Source organism: Doryrhamphus excisus, linkage group LG5 (assembly GCF_037039965.1).
Source record: "Doryrhamphus excisus strain RoL-2023G ecotype Guam linkage group LG5, RoL_Dexc_Guam_v1.1, whole genome shotgun sequence".
NCBI lineage: Eukaryota > Metazoa > Chordata > Actinopteri > Syngnathiformes > Syngnathidae > Doryrhamphus > Doryrhamphus excisus.
Window position 1 is genome coordinate 9854451 of NC_136361.1, and position 21073 is coordinate 9875523.

Genomic DNA, 21073 nt, shown 5'->3' on the forward strand with positions numbered 1-21073 from the left:
AAAGCTACAATTTTAGAAGAATAATGTCAAAATAGTATGGGAATAAAGTCAGAATATGATAAGAAAATGCAAAGATGCAAGCTGAAATAGTTGGAAAATAGAAAAACAACGTAAATGGAAAAAAGAGCTGTAATTTTACAAGAATACAATTGTATTTACAATACAATACAAAACTGGACCTCCTTGAGAGACACGCTGGCAAGAGTGGCGGAGGGGACGTCAACTGTCGAATTTGTGAACAGACTGCTCCAAAAACATCTCATGCTACAAATACAGCGAGCTCACCGGGCACTTGGGCCCAAACCCAACAAGCCCGCAGCCGCCAGGTCGATTGTGGTGAATTTTCTACAGTTCAGGGTGAAGGAGATGGTGCTGCAGAAGGCTTGGCAGAATAAGATTGACTTCGAAGGCAGGCGACTGTACTTTGACAACGACTACGCTGCTGATGTTTTGGAAAAGCGCAAGGCATACGGTCCTGAAGCAGAGGCATCCGCTTCCAGACCCCCTATACGAAGATGAGAGTGCATTGGGAAACGGGCCTCAAGATCTACGAGAGTGCAAGGGAGGCAGCCCAGGATCTGGGGCATCGGGGTGACTATAACAACGACGGAGGACGCGGAAACCGCAATGGAGGGGCGACTGAGGGAACTACTGTCATGGAAACAGATTCGGCGCGGCAGGCACAACTGCACAACGGGCAAAGGAAAGGCTCACGGAATTCAGAAGAATCCAACAATCAAAGTTCTAAATCTTGGATAAGTAGAACAGTTGGTGCCAGGTTGATATTATAGGTTGTGATAGATACTCTCAAGTCTGGTATAACTTTATTCGATGCACTCATGGTTATGAGGCCAGCAAGTTCAAAGAATTAACAATAGCTGTTTGCATTAGTGGTTTGCACTTTTGATGATGCCAGAGATGTTAAATAACTAGGAACGGCTAATGTTCAAAAGCCATCAATATACAAAAAAACCCCCAAAAAACTGATGACTAACAGCAACATAAATATGGAGCTGATGGTGGGTTTTCACCTGCAGGGTGCTGAATGTCGGACACTTCTAGTGAATCCCCATTTCTGGGGTGTGCTAGAGAGGGGCCCTTCTTTTTTGAAGCTTTTCCCCCTCCTCCCACCAACAGGGACCAAGGGAGATGGCTAGGTACATCCCCTTTCTTCGCAATCTCAGGGTTTTGTGTGGTTTTGTGTGATGGTTCATATGTTTTCTACGTTTTGGGGCCTGGACTGCAGAATAAATCATATAACAGAGAAAAAGATGCAAAATATTGCAAAAATATTAACGTTAAATGTGAACGGTCTAAATAACCCAGTTAAGCGACGCAAAGTCATAACCAAATTGCGTAAGAATAAGGCTCATATTATATTTCTTCAGGAGACTCATCTGTCTCAACAGGAAAATGAGAAGCTAAAAGGATTTGGTTATCAGAGTGTATTCTATAGTTTTTTTCGGCAGAGTAACAGGAGGGGTGTGGCCATACTCATATCCAAGTCGGTGAGATTTGAAAGCACAAAAATAATTAGCGACAAAGAGGGACGATATGTTATCGTAATCTGGAAGACTGGAAGACCAAATCGTAACATTAGCTAACATATACACCCCACCAATGGCTGACATAAACTTCTTCAAGACCTTGTTTGATAGGATTGTCCTGGAGATGGAGGGAATGTTGATATGTGGGGGTGACTTCAACATTGTGATGAACAATAGAATAGATACGACAAATAAGAAGAGAAATTCCAATCATATTACTAAACGTCTTAAGACAATGTTAGCTGAATTTGGTATGGTGGATGCTTGGAGAGAGTTACACCCTTCCAGAAGAGATTACACTCACTATTCAACTCCCAATAGGAGTTATGCTGGGATTGATTACTTTTTCAACTTAAAAAGTGACTTACATCGAATACAAGAATGTGAAATTGGAGTAGCAGATGTGTCGGATCACTGTGAGATTCATTTAACTGTTGACCTACACCCAGACAAGAAAAGCACATTATGGAGACTAAACGTGGGACTCCTAAATAATAAAACATTCATAGAAGAACCTGGGAGAGATATTCAAATCTACCTGGAGGATAATTATAATGGGGAGGTGAACCCGAATATTTTGTGGGATGCCCTTAAGGCAGTTGTAAGGGGAAAATACATAGCTAAAACAGCAGCCCTCAAAAAGGAAAAAGAGAGAGAATATAAGGAGGGAAGGGAAAGGCTACTCATAACCGAACAACAACACAAGATTACCCAGGATTCTGGGCTGCTTCCAAAGATTCAGGAATATAAGAAAAACTTGGATAAAATGTATACTATGGAAGTAGAAAAGAAATTGAGATTCCTAAAGCAATCTTATTATGAGGCTGGACCTAGGGCAACAAAACTACTGGCTAGGAGACTTAAGAAACAACAAGCAGAGAGGATAATTTATAAAATTAGAGACCCATCTACAAATAACCTGACTAACCCGAGATTAAAAACATTTTTTATAAGTACTATAATGATCTTTATAGTCACCCCCCATCAGCAAACATTGACCAAATGAGATCCTATTTGGAAACACTAGATTTACCTGCAATTGGGATGAAACAGAATGACCTTTTAACAGCACCTATTTCTAAATTGGAAATAGAGAAGGCCATTAAGAAACTTAAACCAAATAAGTCCCCCGGTAGTGATGGCTTGCCGTCCGAATGGTACAAGAAATTTGAGACGCAGCTTGTTCCGTTGTTACAGTCCTCCTTTGACTATACACTGGAGCATGGTGTACTCCCACCGTCGTGGAACAAGGCCTTGATTTCAGTCATTTCCAAGGGAAAGGACAATCAGACCTGCTCAGGCTATAGACCCATCTCAGTGCTAAATGTTGATTATAAACTGTATACGTCAATCATAGCAAAGAGATATGAACAAATTTTGAATGACCTCATATACGAGGACCAAACAGGCTTCATCAAGGGGCGCCAAACCCATGACAGCATTAGGAGAACACTACACATTATTGACCATGTCAAGCATCATAATATTGAAGCTGCATTAGTAAGCCTGGATGCAGAAAAGGCATTCGATAGTGTGAACTGGTCCTTCCTCTTTCAAGTGCTCAAGATATTTGGATTAAATGAGAGGGCAATCACATGCATTAAAACATTGTACCAAAAACCAACTGCACGAATAAAAATAAATGGTAGCCTCACTGAGAGCATAGCACTTCAGAGGTCTACCAGACAGGGATGCTGCCTGTCACCAATCCTCTTTGCAATTTTTATTGAACCCCTGGCACAGCTAATTAGACAAAGCACAGAATTAACTGGAACACGGATTAATGGTGAAGAACATATTATTGGACTATTTGTAGATGATGTCATTTGTTATCTGGGGGACCCAGATCAGAGCCTGCCAAGACTGATAAACCATTTGGAAATGTTTGGTTTTTACTCAGGATATAAACTTAATCTAAGGAAAACACAAATCTTAACATTTAATTACCACCCAGCTAAGGCCCTACAATATAATTATGACTTGAAATGGGATGCACAAACCATAAAATACCTAGGGGTTAATTTAACGACAAATGGACGAACTATTCTATGCCAATTATGTTAAGGTAGACCGAGTTATTAGAAATGATATTCAAAGATGGGAAGTTCTTGTACTCGATTTTAGCTCTAGGATAGAGACGGTGAAGATGAATATACTCCCAAGGCTTCTTATCTATCTATTCCAAGCACTACCAATTAATATTCCAGAAAAAACAGTTTAAACAATGGAACAAAATGATTTTCAACGTTTGTGTGGCATAACCAAAAGCCAAGGGTCAAATTTGAAACATTGCAATTGAGTAAAGACAAGGGGGGTATGGGACTCCCAAACCTTAAAGAATATTTCCATGCTGCACAGATGAGAGTGATTCTATGTTGGTGTGATGTACATTTTGTATCAAAATGGAAAAACTTGGAACGGACCATTAATGGAAGAGAAATTCAAAGTGCCATAGCGGGCGACAAGAGAGGTAGACAGGGGTGTGACCGTGCCGATGATGTGACCAGTTTTACACTGGAACTATGGCTCAGTCCAACACGGAAACTCAAATTAGAGGATGACCTCTGTCCACTACAATGGATAGCAAACGATAAGAACTTTGTTCCAAACAGTCATGATAAGACCTTCCAGCAATGGATCCCAAGAGGTATAACCGCATAGTAAATAAGGGGAAATTCATGAGCTTTCAAGAACTACAACAACTATTCGACCTGGCCGAAAAGGATTATTTTAGATACATACAAATGAGAAATTACTATGACAGGAAAATAAAATTCTGGATGAATAGAAGAAGACATGGGCTGATCCAAATGGCGATGTCTGCCTACAAATCAAAAACTACCAAGATAGTATCCACACTATATAAAAATCTAATGGAGGGAAAGGCAAATACTCATCATATTAAAGAAAAATGGGAAAAAGAGCTCAAAACAAATATTACAGAAGCTGAATGGTTGGGTATGATTATGACCCAAAACACCACAACATCATCTCGGGTCTGGAGGGAGCATTGCTCGAAGAATATAATTAGATTTTTCATTACACCAGAAATTAAACAAAAATATCTTAAAGTTACCCAGCCACGCTGTCAGTGTGGTACAGTCAATGTCAACCATTCACATGTGTTCTGGCTCTGCCCAAATATCATTCATTTTTGGAAGAGGGTATGTAAAACCATGGAGAGGATTTTGGGTTACAGTGTGACTTTTTCATGTGAGACATTGTATCTGGGCCACCTGGTGGGAGACTCTGTGTTAAGAAAAGATAGGTATTTGTATAAAATCATGTTGGTAGCAGGTAAAAAAGCCATTACCAAAAAATGGCTTCATCAAAGACCCCCGGTACTGGAGGACTGGCTTTGTGTGATGAACACAATATACGTATGATATGGAACTATTGACACATAGCTTGAGGACTGAAGAAGACATGCGTGGAGAAAAATGGGTGAAATGGACACTGTTCACGGACAAAAATCAAGGAAATGACTCAAATTGCACCATGACAGGGAATGTGTGATAGCCAAATTGTGTGATGTGTATGTCCAGTGCCTCCTTTTTGTTTTGAGTGTGTTTGTATTGCTGACATTGACGTTTTGTTTAAAAAATATAAAAACAAATAAAAATAAAGTATATAAAAAAAAACTGGACCTCCTTAAAGGTACACATGCGTCGTGAGTTGATTTTTGGGGATGGCGGGTTATTTCTGCTGCTTTTGTAAGAACGCCCTGCCATGCCGCACCTGCTGAGCCTTGCTCGCATCCTCCTTATTATTTGAGCCACCCTGGCCATTTTGGTGTTTTGAGTTTGTGTTTGGTCTGTTGCCAAGCGCCAGACATAGTTTCCTTATAAAATAAAAACAGTCCGATTTAATCGTCCATCATGTGCCTTTATGTTGCACGTCCCTTTCTTCCTCGACAACAGCCACGGGGACTGTAACAGTCTGAATGCTGTGTTCTTCATCTGCGGTGCATACCGCCCCATGTAATGTCCAAATAACTAAATTTTAATTTCATCAGCACCTTATTCCAAAATTAAGATGGCATGTCCAAATTTGCTCTAGCATACCTCAAGTGACTGTTTGTGGCATGTGCGCAGTATCAGCTTGTGCCAAGTGCGCTGAATAGTTCCTCGATTCACAGTGACACCATCTGCACCAAGATCAAGGTCTTTGGAGGTGGTATGGTTTGAGTTTGACTATTCTCACCATCCTTCGTCTCTGCTTATCTTAGATTGTTCTTGGCCTACCACGCCAGGCCTTAACTGTTCCTCAGAGTGGAACCTGACAGCTGAAATATCTGAACTAGCTTTTAGTATCCTTCCCTTAAACCATGACGTTGAAGAATATTTACTCTCAGGTATAACTATGGTGCTACTCTTCAGAAAAGATGCACAGAGAACAACTGCAGGGCTGTTCTCCTGAGCCTGAGCTAAAATGGGAACTAAAACGATTTTTATCCAAAAATGTTCACAATGTCATTGTGAACACTAAGTCAATCTCACCCTCGGCCATCTCTGTGTGGAGTTTGCATGTTCTCCCCGTGTATGCGTGGGTTTTCTCCGGGTACTCCGGTTTCCTCCCACATTCCAAAAACATGCTAGGTGAATTAGCCACTCCAAATTGTCCATAGGTATGAATGTGGGTGGGAATGGTTGTTTGTCTATATGTGCCCTGTGATTGGCTGGTGACCAGTCCAGGGTGTAACCCACCTCTCGCCCAAAGACAGCTGGGATAGGCTCCAGCACCCCCGTGACCCTCGTGAGGATAAGCGGTAGAAAATGAATGAATGAATGTGAACATGAATCCCCCCCATAGGCAATACTAACTTAAAAGTACCAAAAGTACCCAGACGTGCATGCAATTCTACTCAAGTTCCCAAGCCTTACTTACTTAACCGTTTAAAGCCAATGTGAACGTTACATTGTCTATAGGCTTAACGTTAGCGAGCTAATGCTAACAGAGGCAATGGGAGAACACTCAACCGCAGAAGTAAATAGCAACTAAATGCAGCGCAACAGAATAATCTCCTGGTCAAACTCCGCTATTACTGAAACCCAGTTGAGGTGAAAGGTAGTATGTTTACAAAGCAACATACGGATGCAACTAAGGTCAGCCTCCTCCTCCGCCGCAGGCAGACGGCTCTGTCTCCACCCCCGGCTGATCCGGGTATGCACTACGGTCTCACCGAGAAACTCATCTTCCTGATATGTTTTGTTCCTGAATACAAACATTTTAAAAGTATTTGTTCAAATGAATTATTCGTAAAAAAGTCGTTTTTCCTGCCGTTCCAAACACCATATTCAGGCTCGGCTCCACCTCTACAGCATACACTAGCTTCTTGGAGCACAGCACACAAAAACATACACCTTTGAGTTTGAGTCTTGGATGCAGCATAATCATTGGATTAGACAGCAGCGGTTTGGGGGGGAGGGGATTGGCAATAGCTGCATTCAGAGCCCTACCACGTGGCTACAATGAGTTTGTGTTTGTCTGGGTCCGGCAGATTCTTTTTTTTTCCTGTTGGTCATATTGAAACGCCGGAGATCCGGCATGGTGCTGGAATACTTTAAACCCTGCACCTGGCCACCTTAAATTCTCATGATTGGCTTCACTTGGGTATGTAGGCCAATAGTCAGTGAGCTACCAAACAAATTTAGTGTTCCATCAATTAGTGCTAATGGTATTTAAATCAATAAAACAATAAGAGTGCCCAAATGTAGGCACCTGCTTACACGATGCACAATATTGGATCGTTGCAGGAAAGACTCTACAAGAAAGACTGGGACTTAAGTGCCGTCCCACTCATTTGCTAAAAAGGCTTTTTTTCATTCACATGCGTTGTAATTAGAATGAGATGAAGTGTTTCTCTCCTCCGTGAATCACCACCTTATCGTGGTGGAGGGGTTTGAGTGCCCGAGTAATCCGAGGAGCTATGTTGTCTGGGGCCATATGCCCCTGGTAGGGTCTCCCAAGGAAAACAGGTCCGAGGTGACGGGACAGACCAATAGTGATTCAGAAGACCCTTATGACTAAAACAAAGAGGAGGAACCAAACTCCTTGAGAGGGGCTGGACCTTGTTCTACTCTGGAGTTGCTGCAGGGGACATGGCGAGCTGGTGTGGGCTTATTAATAGCCCCCCGTCTTGGTCACTCTGTGTTGGAGTCATCCCCGGTGAACAGTAATTTCAGGGACCCTTACCCCAGCCTGCTGTCGTTTGTGCATAAGAGCCGCTCGGAGCTCGGAGTACCTGGCCTTCTTGAAGTCCATCATGGGGGTGCTGGAGAGCACTGTGCGCTGTGATGTTACTGGACTTCTGTGCGAACCACAGTTTGGCCATAACTAACACCATGTTCAAACGTAGGGATGTCCATCAGGACACCCTAGGCTGCAGGTCTATGATCAACTTTGTCGTCGTATCATCAGACTTGCGTCCGCATGTTCTGGACACACGGGTGAAGAGAGGGGCTGAGCTGTCAACTGATCACCACCTGGTGATGAGTTGGATTAGATGGCGGAGGACAGTCCTGGGAGACCCGAACAAGTAGTTCGGGTGTGCTGGGAATTTCTGGCAAACCGTCTAGCGCCTCAGAAAAGGGAAGCAGTGCCCGGTCCACACTATTTACAGTGGGGACGGGGGCCTGCTGACCTTGACTGGGGTTGTAGTCGGACGGTCGAAGGAATACTTTGAGGCCCTTCTCAATCCCACTGATATACCTTCCATAGAGGAAGCAGAGTCTGAGGACACATGCGTGGACAGTGCCATCACCGTGGCTGAGGTATCTAGGGTGGTCAAAACGCTCCTCAGTGGCAAAACCACAGAGAAGGGTACGACTGTTCGTCAAATCTTTGCTACAAGAGGTCCAATGCGGTTTTCGTCCTGGTCACGGAACACTGATCCAGCTCTACACCCTCACGAGGGTGCTTGAAGGATTTTGCCAAACTAGTCTACATGTGCTTTGTAGACTTGGAAAAGGCATTTGAACGTGTCCCTCGCGGCGTCCTTTGGGGGGGTGAAATACAGGTGGCTGAAATGAGTTTCCTACGTAGGGTAGCTGAACTAGGGTGAGATAGGGTACCGGAAAGTCTGGGCTTCCCTACTGAGACTGCTGTGCCGGACCTGGATAAGCGGAGGAAAATGGATGGATGAAGTGTTTCTTTCATCATGTAAACTGTGTAATCCTCACCAGATGTTTGCTGCCAAAGCGCACCTCAACTCGGTGTGTGCGCCTTGTAAACCAGGGATGTTCAAAGTGTGGCCCATAGGACATTTGTGTACCATATTTTTTATTATAGATCAGTAAATAAGAAAAAGAATTTATAAATCTAGATAAGCTAAAAACTAATAAGTGACAGATCATGTACACAGTTCATGTCACATACACAGTATATACATATAGCTGATTAATTAATTAATTAGCTGATTAATATAGCATCTTCTAATCAATCCATGTTCATTTCACACTTCAAATAATGTACAGATGTAAGCCCAGCCCATTTCCAGGTAAGCACACCCACACCCACTCATACCATGCCCATTTTAAAGAAAATTACACTCACTACCAGATAATGGTGTACACACCATCCCTATGCAGTGTACTATTGTAGGATTGACTTATTTAAAGATGACTGGACAATAATAGGATATGGGATGTTTACAGATCAAAGGAAAATGGGCCATACCTGCACCGATCACCTCCTCGATCTTTAAGTGAGTAGAATCAATCTCTCGGGCAAACTCTTTAACTGCCTCGCTGGGGTCCTTGTATGTGGAGGGGTCTACATAATATTTCACCCCACCTGAACATATCAGAAGTTAGCGAGATGTGGCTCTGAAGATGTTGAAATAGCTTGAACGTCTCACCTCTGTTACTGATGTACCTCTGCAGCCTGTCACTGTACGGGCTTTCCCTCCTTTTACTAACACACAAACACATACACACACACAACACATCAATGTTGCATCTATTTGGTGTGCTGGCTAGACAGTATACCTGCGAAACACCACCACCACCACGATGGCCGCCACCACCAGCAGAAACGCCGCCCCTCCCATCACTGATCCTACCAGAAGAGGTAGGTGGTTCCTCGCCTGCTGGGAATGCTCCTCTGTGTGAGACAAGGTGCAAAATTATTCTCAACTGCATTTCTTTCATTATTATTATGGTAAATAATAATATTTGGGCAATAGGAATAGAGGTGTTATTTCATGTCTGGACAGGAGTTGGCACTCGAAGTAGCAGTCATGTAGACGTTTGTACCTTTCAGCTTCTTTCCCTGTTTCAGTACAGCAGTCTTGAATTTCCTGTTAGTGTACTTGATGATGACAACCTCGAGCAACCACTTGTTGCTCTGTAGAAGCGACATCCATTTCGCCTGGTTCATAAGACCTGACATAAGACCTTGATCCTCAGCCCCATCACGATTATGTCATTCATCCTTGTGTTCTGATACATGTCGTCGATTGTAATTTTCAGCTCCTCAATTCAATTATGTTTCTCCTCATTATCTTTTTTGATGGTGTCCCTCAGTGTGGCATTACTCTCTTGTAATGCTTCCCCACTTCCAATTTTTGGATCTCCTGCTTGATTGTGTAGATCCACTTTCTGATCCATCTGTTCCAGTTTCTGCTCCACCTTCTGATCCATCTTTTCTATATTCTGATATTTTCCAAATTCCAACTGTTAAACATTGTAAGTGGACACCTTTACTTACTTTATACGTATAGACACTTATTTTGTAAGGTGCTGCACCAGGAAGTGACGTGGCGGAGTGGCACCAGAAAGCTGCCGAGCTTCCATGTTATGTCCACAGTTACAGTCTGTCTGGAATGAACAATAAATATCTTCTGGAGGTTTGACGCTCATCACTTGTGTGACTCCAACACGCAACGGAAACACCGCTGCCTAACAGGTTATGGGCCCAGGTGGAGTTACCCAAAAGTGACGATGAAGTTTTACCGCAAAGTATTACATGGAGCTTCGACACGTGAAGTCAGAGATAAGTAAACAACGAAAATATCAAGAGGAGTATCGTGTATTACACGAAGGATACAGCAAAGAATTAAGCTGAACAAAAGACTGCATGAAGGTTTGAAGTGTCCAAAATGGCGACCAGAGGAGCGTTGGAAGTACCGGCACCACAGCTCATTTTCAACGGAAAAGAAGAGTATGATCTTTGGGAAACAAGATTGCTTGGTCACTTGCACATCCTAAATTTGAAGGAAACTATCCTGCATGCACCCAGTGGAGCTCTATTAGCAGAAGACAGAAGAAAGAATGCTGATTGCTATGCCGAGCTAATAAGACTGATTGATGATAAAAGCTTGTCACTGATTTGACATGAAGCTGCAGATGATGGAAGAAAATATTGAAAGAACATTGTTCTGGGAGAAGCAAGCCAAGAATATTAACCCTATACACGTCATTGACCAAGATAAAGATGATGGACAATGAAAGTGTCACAGACGATATAATAAGAGCGGAAAATCTTATTACAGCATTGAGAGATGCAGGGGAAACCATGAGTGATGGACTACTGATAGCCATGATACTTGCTGGGCTACCAAACTCCTTTAAGCCACTTTTGTGTCATGTAACACAAAATTAGGATGATGTTACATTCCCTGACTTTAAGAGAAGACTAAGGATCTATGAAGAATTGGAGAAGATAAAAAAGCACAGAAATTTCACACAACATAATGAAAACAAATGTGCACCGCATACCAAATACTACATGCACACAAAAGACTGACGATGTGACATGCTTCAAGTGTGGACTAAAAGGCCACAAAGCGAGACCAATGCACTCGAAAAATGTGGTGCAGCTACTGCCAAAGCAGGACACACAAAGAATCCCTGTGCAAGAAAAAGGGGCAACGAGATGATGTCAGAAAGTTCGCTGAAGGAGAGCAAGAAGGTCGTGAAGACCATGTGAAACACACAAAAATTGAAAGACCAGAAAACAATGTAAAAATGAAAGGCATCATGGTGGATGGTGGAGCAACATCCCACATTGTGAACGACATCAACAAGTTCAAGAGTTTTGATGACACGTTTCAGCTGGAGACCCATTCAGTGGAGTTGGCAGATGAAACACAGCACAGTGGAATAGCTCAACGCAGAGGAACAGCGGTGATTCTTGGACGACAGCAGACGACGACACACGGCACAGCTACGTCAAGCACTATACATGCCAGCGTACCCTCAAGACATCTTCTCAGTGGCAAGAGCAACCGATGGAGGAGCAACAATCCGCTTCAAGAAAGAAGACAGCCACATGGTAACTAAGGACGGTAGCAGGTTTGACATGCACGAAAGTGGTAATCTGTATTATTTACCAACAGTTGAGCAAGATATAGACAATGTTAAAGCGTGCCATGACATACAAACCTGGCATGGAATTATGGGACATTGCAATTATGAGGACATAGAGAAATTGCAAGGTGTTGTGAAAGGTATGAAGAGAAAGGGGAGTGTGGTCAGACCAGATCAGATATGTGACGTGTGCACACAAGGAAAGTTCACACAAAGTAGAAACAGGGAGCCACACAGAAACGCTTCAAAGCCCTTACAGTTAGTACATACAGATCTACCGGGTCCCATACGAACGCCGAGCATAGAAGGTCACAAATATGCTCAGTCCTTTATGGATGACTACTCAGGTACCACGTTTGTGTACTTCCTTAAATCCAAAAGTGATGCAGTACATGCCACAAAGATTTTTTATGGAGAAGTTAAGTGCGTCTGTTCAGACAACGGTTTCAAGAATTATTAACAAAATACAGAATAAGACATGAAAAGTCTGCACCTTATTCACCTCACCAAAACGGCACAGCAGAGATAGGTTGGCGAACTCTGTATGATATGGCGAGATGCTTACTGTTAGAGAGTAAACTTCCAGATAAGCTGTGGATCTATGTTGTACAGACAGTCGCCTAAAAACGGCATATTTACATGTTGCACAACCAGAAGCTTATGAAAAAGGTGAATATCTTGTGTACAAGCTGCACAAATCTCTATATGGTCTTAAGCAATCCGATTGGAAAGAATTGGAATGCTATGTTACATGACACACATGTTGTCACTGTGTGTACACAAAAGAGAAACATGAGGAAAAGATCATCCTTATCGTATGGGTTGATGATCTGATCATAGCTGGTAACAGTGTGCTCACAAATATGAAAGCAATGCTAACTGAAAAGTTCAAAATGAAGGATTTGGGGCAACTCAAACATTTTCTGGGAATAGACTTTGAACAAACAGAAGGTCAAGTTTCGAAAGATTCGAAATGGAAAGTTGTAAGCCGAGAGAGACTCCTTGTGAACTAAAACTGGAATATACAGAAAATGCTGACAAAATGGCAAACTCAACAAAGTACAGAGAGGCTGTGGGAAGTTTAATATATCTGTCCACATGAAAAAGACCTGACTTAAGTTTCGTGGTCAGTAAACTTTCTCAACATTTTGATGAACCAACCGAAGAACACTGAAACACTGTAAAACATGTGTTGAGATATCTAAGAGGTACAACAGAACAAGGCTTGTACTTAGAAACAACCAAAGTAGACTGGGATTGAGAGTGTACAGTAATGCGGATTGGGCATCAGACAAAACAGACATACGCAGCACATCAGGTTATTGTGTCAGCCTAAGTGAAGAAAGCGCTCTGTTTCATGGAAAACAAGAAAACAACCAACAGTTGCACTCTCTACCTGTGAAGCTGCCTTAGCATCTGCTACACAGGAGTGTATGTATTTAGAACAGCTACTCAAAGGAATGGACACCTATGAGTATGCTCAGACAAAAGTGTACGAAGACAACCAAGGCACAATAGCGCTTGCCAAAAATCCTGTAAACAGGCAAAGGTCCGAACACATCGACATCAAATACCACTTCATAAGAGAGGTCGTGAACTGTGGTAAATTGATTCTCGAATATTGTCCAACTGAACAAATGGTTGCTGACAAAGCCACCAACAAAGTTCAAACTGAAAATGTTTGCTCAAGATATGTTTGGCACTTAAGAATGTAAAGTTTACATCTTGTATATGCCTGTGTTAGAGCATACAGGACAATGTTTGTATTTTCATGCAACAAGTTAAAGTGGAGTGGGGGTGTTAAACATTGTAAGTGGACGCCTTTACTTATTTTATATAGACTATTATTTTGTAAGGTGCTGCACCAGGAAGTGATGTGGCAGAGTGGCACCAGAAAGCTGTTATTAGGAAGCCGAGCTTCCATGTTATGTCTACAGTTACAGTCTGTCTGGAATGAACAATAAATATCTTGTGGAGGTTTGACGCTCATCACTTGTGTGATTCCAACACGCAACGGAAACACCGCTGCCTAACACCAACGTCCGTACCCTCCTGTCAATATGATCCAGCCTCTGATTCATGTAATCCAGCTTCATTAGCAACTTCATTATGCCCTCTTGTGTGCTAATCTCCTCCATTAGTGGCTGCACCGACTGGTGGTAGGGATAGTTTTCATACTCCTCAGAGGGTCTCGGCGGGGGCAGCTAATCATGCCCGGAGTGCTTCGAACCGGGCTACATGAGCTAACAGGTATTATATAGCAGCTATTTTATATTATGATGTTACGATTTCTTTGTCTTTTAATTCATTATTTCAACATTATGCCACTAAAATTTGTTTCTCATTAGCGTAACATTTTTCTTTTCATATTTTGACTTTAATTCTTCTAAAATTACGGCACTTCTTTCTATTGTTGTTATTTTGACAGATTTATCTATTTTTATTTATTTATTTATTGTCACGATGTGGGCGTCACCCTCTCGTGACAGCTCTTTTTGTTTCCTGCTCTTCCTCTGTTCCTGTTTCCATGCCCTTATTTTGGTAATCACTTCCTTTTGTTGTTCTCTTCCGTTTTCCTTACCCCTGCTTTTTTCACACACCTGCTTCTAATTTCATTACCCCTATTTAGTTCAGGTGCGTGCTCTTTCTGTTGTGGTTTCATTGCGTATTGTGCTTGCGTTGAAGTGGCTGTTGTATTTTCCTGCTGCTGCCATATTTACATTAAACCTCCTTTTTTTTTTTTAACTTTTTGTCCCGCTCTCTGCATCCTGGGGTCGTATCGCAACACCGCTAAGCTCGCTAGCTGCAACCGTGACAGAATGAAACCACCACAAGACGACCTCGCGGAGAGCGATTTCGATTTCCATTGGCAGATCTTCAAGGCCTTGCAGAAGGAATCAGCCAGGGTTACCCCGGAGGAGCTGGAGGCTATGGCGTGGGTGTATTCGGGACCCGCGATGGACAAGCCTATCCGACCACGACGCCGACGCACGTCTCGGCCGACCTCTGCAAGGGGTCTGCGTGGCTGTAAGGTGAGGGCACCCCCTTCCCCCACGCCATGCCACGTTAAGGCGGAATTAACCCCCCACGCTGTCGCTGAGTGCCGGCCCATCACGCCACTAGTGATGGTGCCCCCGTTACGACAGCCCGCTGAGCCCCAGCCGCCTACCTTTTCAGATTCCCTGTTGCCCCCCAGGCCACACGTAGAGGAGTACGGCACACTTTCCCCTCCGGTGCCCGAACCACGCAGCCTCAAGGGTTTCCAAACCCCGGCTCCCGTACCAAGCTGCGTGACGGCCCAGATTCCTCCTGTGCCCAAGCCACGCAGCCTCAAGGGTTTCCAAACCCCGGCTCCCGTACCAAGCTGCGTGACGGCCCAGATTCCTCCTGTGCCCAAGCCACGCAGCCTCAAGGGTTTCCAAGACCCGGCTCCCGTGCCAAGCTGCGTGGCATCCCGGATTCTGCCTGTGCCCAAGCCGCGCAGCCACTGGGGTTCCCAAGACCTGGCTCCCGTGCCAAGCTGCGTGGCATCCCTGATCCCGCCCGTGCCCAAGCCGCGCGGCTCCAAGCCTACACAAGTGGCTGCGGCCGGGACTGCTGACCTGGAGGAGCCAGTGACCCTCCTCCAAGCCTCCCTCCTCCCTTCCCTGGTTTCGGCTTCCTCTGATGACGGCGTCTGGGATCCGCCTACGAGAGGGGGGGCTAGTACCACCTGCTGGGCTACGCTGGAGGCACAGTCCAGCCTTCCACGGCGGGACGCCACGCCGCCGCCTCCTCCGGCGCCACCTCTTCCACGGCGGGACGCCACGCCGCCGCCGCCTCCTCCGGCGCCACCTCTTCCACGGCGGGACGCCACGCCGCCGCCGCCTCCTCCGGCGCCACCTCTTCCACGGCGGGACGCCACGCCGCCGCCGCCTCCTCCGGCGCCACCTCTTCCACGGCGGGACGTCACGCCGCTGCCGCCTCCTCCGGTGCCACCTCTTCCACGGCGGGCGGGCCGCCCCTGCCAGGCCCACCACCCTGGCCGGCCCCCAGAGGGGACCACCCATGGCTTCTGCTGGGCCTGCCGTCATGGCCGTCCTCCAGAGGAGCCCGGTTCCCTTCGGGCTGCTCACCCTGCGGGCCGCCCTCCTGCGTGGTCTTGCCACCCTGGCCGACCTCTGGAGAGGTCCGGCCAGCAACCCACCTCCGGTCCCCCCGCCTCCCCATCCCTCTTTGTCTGTGGGCTTTTTGGACGTCTGGGATCCGTCCTTGGGGGGGGGGGTACTGTCACGATGTGGGCGTCACCCTCTCGTGACAGCTCTTTTTGTTTCCTGCTCTTCCTCTGTTCCTGTTTCCATGCCCTTATTTTGGTAATCACTTCCTTTTGTTGTTCTCTTCCGTTTTCCTTACCCCTGCTTTTTTCACACACCTGCTTCTAATTTCATTACCCCTATTTAGTTCAGGTGCGTGCTCTTTCTGTTGTGGTTTCATTGCGTATTGTGCTTGCGTTGAAGTGGCTGTTGTATTTTCCTGCTGCTGCCATATTTACATTAAACCTCCTTTTTTTTTTTTAACTTTTTGTCCCGCTCTCTGCATCCTGGGGTCGTATCGCAACACCGCTAAGCTCGCTAGCTGCAACCGTGACAATTTATATTACCTTTCTTCCATTCATTCATTTTCTGCGCCGCTATCCTCATTAGCACCATGGGTATGCTGAAGCCTATCCCAGCTGTCTTTGGGCGAGAGGTGGGGTACATACTGGACTGGTGGCCAGCCAATGGCAGTGCCAGTGATGGGAATAACAGCGTTTAAAATAAACTATATATACTTTTTTCAGTAACGGGTAATCTAAGTAATTACTCTTATTGTCAGCATAATGCGGTTACCATTTTCCACACCCTGTTACTGCACGTTACTGAAGCTGCCTAAAAATATGTTATATATACCGACTTCATAACTAATCTGCAGCGCAGTGAGAGTGTGTGAGTGTTGCAGAGTGACAAGGGAGGGGGTGAGTTAACCACATAAACAATGAGGATTGACTAAGGATTAGTAATATTGCGTCTTCAGCCAATCAGAGAACTTGGGTGGGCGGGTGTTTAGTGCACATCCAAAGTGCCGGGTAGTAGGTACAGCATAGCGAGAGATGGAGAGTGAGGAGGACTCTAGTGAGAAGACAGCATTTGCCAAATGGAAGTACAGACACTACTTTAACCTTGTTGAGGTCAAAGGTAAAAATGTACACGTCGAATGTACATTGTGTCTCAGAAAAAAAACATTGTCCACATCTTGTTTCAGCAACTCAAACCTACAGACACACCTGTCGACTGCAATAAATTCAAACCAATTAATGGTACCCGTCTTTGCTGTGGGGTGGGGGGTGGGGGGGTGCAGCAGGGCCAAGTAATGCAATAGTTATTTTTACTGGTAACTAGTTACTTTTGTAGTAGTGGAGTAACTCAGTTAGTAATTCTGTTACTTTTTTGGATAACACATATAGACAAACAACCATCCACACTCACATTCATCCCTATGGAAAATTTGGAGTCGCCAATTAACCTGGCATGCATGTCTTTGGAATGTGGGAGGAAGCCGGAGTACGCAGAGAGGACCCACGCATGCATAGGGAGAACATGGAAACATGCCCAAGTGGAGATTCCAATCCAGGTCTTCCCCACCTCCTGACTATGTGGCCAACATGCTAACCACTCGTCCACCATGTGGTATTTACAGTAAAGTCTCGTTATATCGATATCGGTTATAACGAATTACTACTTATTACGATACTATTTTCATTTCCCGTCAAATTTCTAGTCTTTTTTGATATAATTAGTTCCGTTAGTACGATACCCGGTTATTATGATAATCCGGTTACTACGATGCCCTTTTCATCTCCCGCCAGCCAATTTGGTCTGCTTATATCGATACAAAAGCAGCTTAAATCAATCTTTGCTTAAGGATTTCAATACCAAAAAAGAAAACGGCCAACGGCTGCTTCCAGTCAACTTTATTTTTCACACTTCCACCACCAGAGCGCAGCACACACAGGATTCCCGCACTTCCTGGTTCACAGGTCATGCTCAACCCGCCCCACATAGCTGGCCAAAAACATGCCTGCAACAGAAGAACCAACTGACATAACATACACACCTATTCCAACGAAGACACAAGCGTACAAATACATGTATTTAATTGTGTTGTATTCAGATATCTTTTTATCGCTTGCAATAATCACTGTTTTTCATATGTACGTGCTGGCGTTCGTGGTTTCTCTTGTGTGTATAGATTCTATACAGGCATGTGTTTGGGCAGCTATGTGGGGCCGGTTGAGCATGACCTGTGAACCAGGAAGTGCGGGAATCGGTGTGTGTGCTGCGCTCTGGTGGTGGAAGTGTGAAAAATAAAGTTGACTGGAAGCAGCCGTTCGCCGTGTTCTTTTTTGGTATTGAAATCCTTAAGCAAAGATTGATTTAAGCTGCTCGACATTGTTCTATACTATAGAACATTGTTCATTGCTCCACATTGTTCTATACTATAGAACAATGTCGAGTGCATTATTGCCCACTTTTAATGCAGTCCGGCGCAGGATCGGATATATGGATAGTCCGGTTATATCGGTATTTTTTCGAGAATATCGATATAACAAGACTTTACTGTACTTTTTTTGTTGCATGATATTTTTACAATGTGCCATGGACGAAGAAAAAAAAACAGCCATGGGTCGTAAATGACTCCCAGGCTGCACTTTGGACACCCCTGGAGTGAGTGCACGGTTTATGGAAATTGCAAATGAGGGGATATGAATGTATATGAAAGTAGCCAATGCCACACTGCATAGAATTCTGGAGAATGAGTGTGTGGGACAAGCCATGACCCTACCAAGAGGCAGGGTGGTGAAGTAGATGGTGTTGCTGTAAGGACCGTAACCCCGCTCATTCCGAGCTCGTATCTGGAAGGCGTAGATGGATCCAGGGATGAGGGAGCCGATGCTCAAGGTGTTGGTCTCGCTGTACACACTGACTGCACCGTCCACGTCTGAGCCCTACGGGACGTCCCAAAGCCAAGCAGACATCCCATCATCACCAACTTCACATTGGTGCTTTCCATACGAGACGCTACCTTGTCAAAGTATCTGACTTGGTACTCCAAGATGTCCCCGTTGGGTCTGTCGGGCTGAGGCCACGACAAGGTGATGGAGTCTGGAGCGTGGCTCAGCTGGTGCATCATGGGAACGGTACTGGGAACTGTGGGTGAAGATCAAGTAGAGTTCATTTCAGGCTGCACCCACGGATGGTAGTTCATGCACATGAAAACAACATCTTATTTATCTGATTGTAACCTGGAGCAACCTGGCTTCTCTACATGGACAACAGCAGGAGGAGGAGGGTGGACCTTTCCCACAACCAAATTCAAATACATTATCATCACAACCCCCACTTCGTTTTCATCCCCTCTGCTCTTCAGTGTGTCTTTATCCTCACCTGATTGGCTTGTCGTGAAGTTGATGCTTGCGTAGCGAGCAGGGAAAGGGCTGAGGGAGGACACCTCATTCATGGCTTGCACCTGGCACAACATGTCACAAGTGGGACACTTCTTATTTTCTCATCTTTGGAACCCATCAACTTACCCACGGAACCCATGGAACCCAAATCCCCATGTTTAGCCTGAACCCTCGGTCATAGCTTAATCCCAAACTAGGGATCGACCGATATGTTTTTTTTCGGGCTGATGCCAATACCGATTTTTTTCCATCACCCTTAGCCAATGGCCGATTTTACTTGGGCCGATATTTGTGGCCGATACTGCTTTTGCTCCCTCAATTTACATGAAAAAATGACAATGATAACAAATATTACAGGTCTCAAGTTTAAACAAATATTTATTGAAATGTAAACACTGAACACAGTAGGATTCAGCTTTCTTAAATACACATTTAAACGACATTATCAACTTTAAAATGAGTGAATATTCAACCATGTGCAAAACATTTCTGTCGTGGTTTAAGTTTTATCTAGCATCGACGCACAGAGAGACGCAACCCCCCCTCCCCCGCCTCCACACACACAAACACAATTTAGTACGATATATAAAACATTTCTCTCATCATTCAAGTTTGTGTTGTGCACGCTAGAGACCTCTGATAGCAGACACGCCTGCTCCAATCTGTTATGTGTGTGTGTGTGTGTGTGCGTGCGCGCATGCTTGGAGAGAGCGCACACACATAACACGACACGCATATAACATCAGCCCGGCGTTCACTGAATGAAACTCCTACAAACCAGCAGTTGATGTTTGCTAAATACAAGGATGAAGAGTCTTGAACCAGTCATGATGTGCTATATATATCACTATATTGACACTTACTATGGTACACGTTATGGCATTGGATGCTCATATCACCGAGTATTTCAGTACGTGACAAAAAAAAATCTTAAACCATATTAGGAAAGCAGGAAGTGAACAAATGTAACAGTTATTGATTGTAAGAATACCAGATGGAGGGGTAGGATTTAATAAGCTTTGCTTCTTCCTACTCCTTTTGGACATGTGGAACTGTGAACTGATTATGGGATGCACTCAATTGGAATCTGATGCATGTTCAAATGAAATAAAACCATTACCATTACCAACACCATGGGACTGAATTGACAACACTGACATTAAAGCGGATTATCATATTAGCCTCCAACTACATCAACAGCTCCCTAATTTCAACGGTAGCACTTTTAAAGATGAAGCATTCAGCAGCATTCCTGTTTTTCAGACCCACAAACTAATCTATATTTTCAAGCACGTACGTATATTGCATGCACTTAGCGTTCATGTTTCCTATTTCAAAACAGGTGGCAATATTTCAACTAAGTTTAACTGTTAGAGGCTAATTAAAAGTTGAAAACGTACCCTTGTTGTGATTCAGCACTCTTGCAGTGTGGGAGGGGTACCGCGACTGCGTGTGTTGCGGGGTCCTCCGGCAACACAAAGCGGATGCCTGTCTGTAAATCATGTGGCGGAAAAATACATCGTCGAAGCCTCGCGCATATTGGCCGATACCGATTCAAGTAAAGAATGCAAATATCGGTCGATCCTTATCCCAAACCCTTAATTTTAACCTTACTGGGATCCTAAATCCCAGCCACATTTAGCCATGCCCCCATATGTTGCATCAGGAGTGTTCAAAGTGCAGCCTGCTGTATTTTTTCATGGCCCTAGTAAGCCAACAAGGAAAATTTGTCA

The 21073-nt window shown here is 44.5% G+C and overlaps 1 protein-coding gene across 3 annotated transcripts in view; it reads right to left on the minus strand.

Annotated features, from left to right (window-relative positions):
* The window catches only part of ephb6 (eph receptor B6), a 97121-nt gene that overhangs the window by 11642 nt on the left and 64406 nt on the right, over positions 1 to 21073 (minus strand). For 2 of the 3 annotated variants that reach the window (XM_058054176.2, XM_058054173.2), the window contains 6 exons: positions 19321 to 19402; positions 18959 to 19083; positions 18719 to 18881; positions 9536 to 9650; positions 9406 to 9461; positions 9225 to 9341 (listed from right to left, as the gene is read on the minus strand). In XM_058054176.2, the coding sequence (XP_057910159.2) occupies positions 9225 to 9341; positions 9406 to 9461; positions 9536 to 9650; positions 18719 to 18881; positions 18959 to 19083; positions 19321 to 19402 (658 nt within the window). The remainder of the gene's footprint in view (positions 1 to 9224; positions 9342 to 9405; positions 9462 to 9535; positions 9651 to 18718; positions 18882 to 18958; positions 19084 to 19320; positions 19403 to 21073) is intronic. The other variant, XM_058054177.2, reaches the window with a different exon arrangement.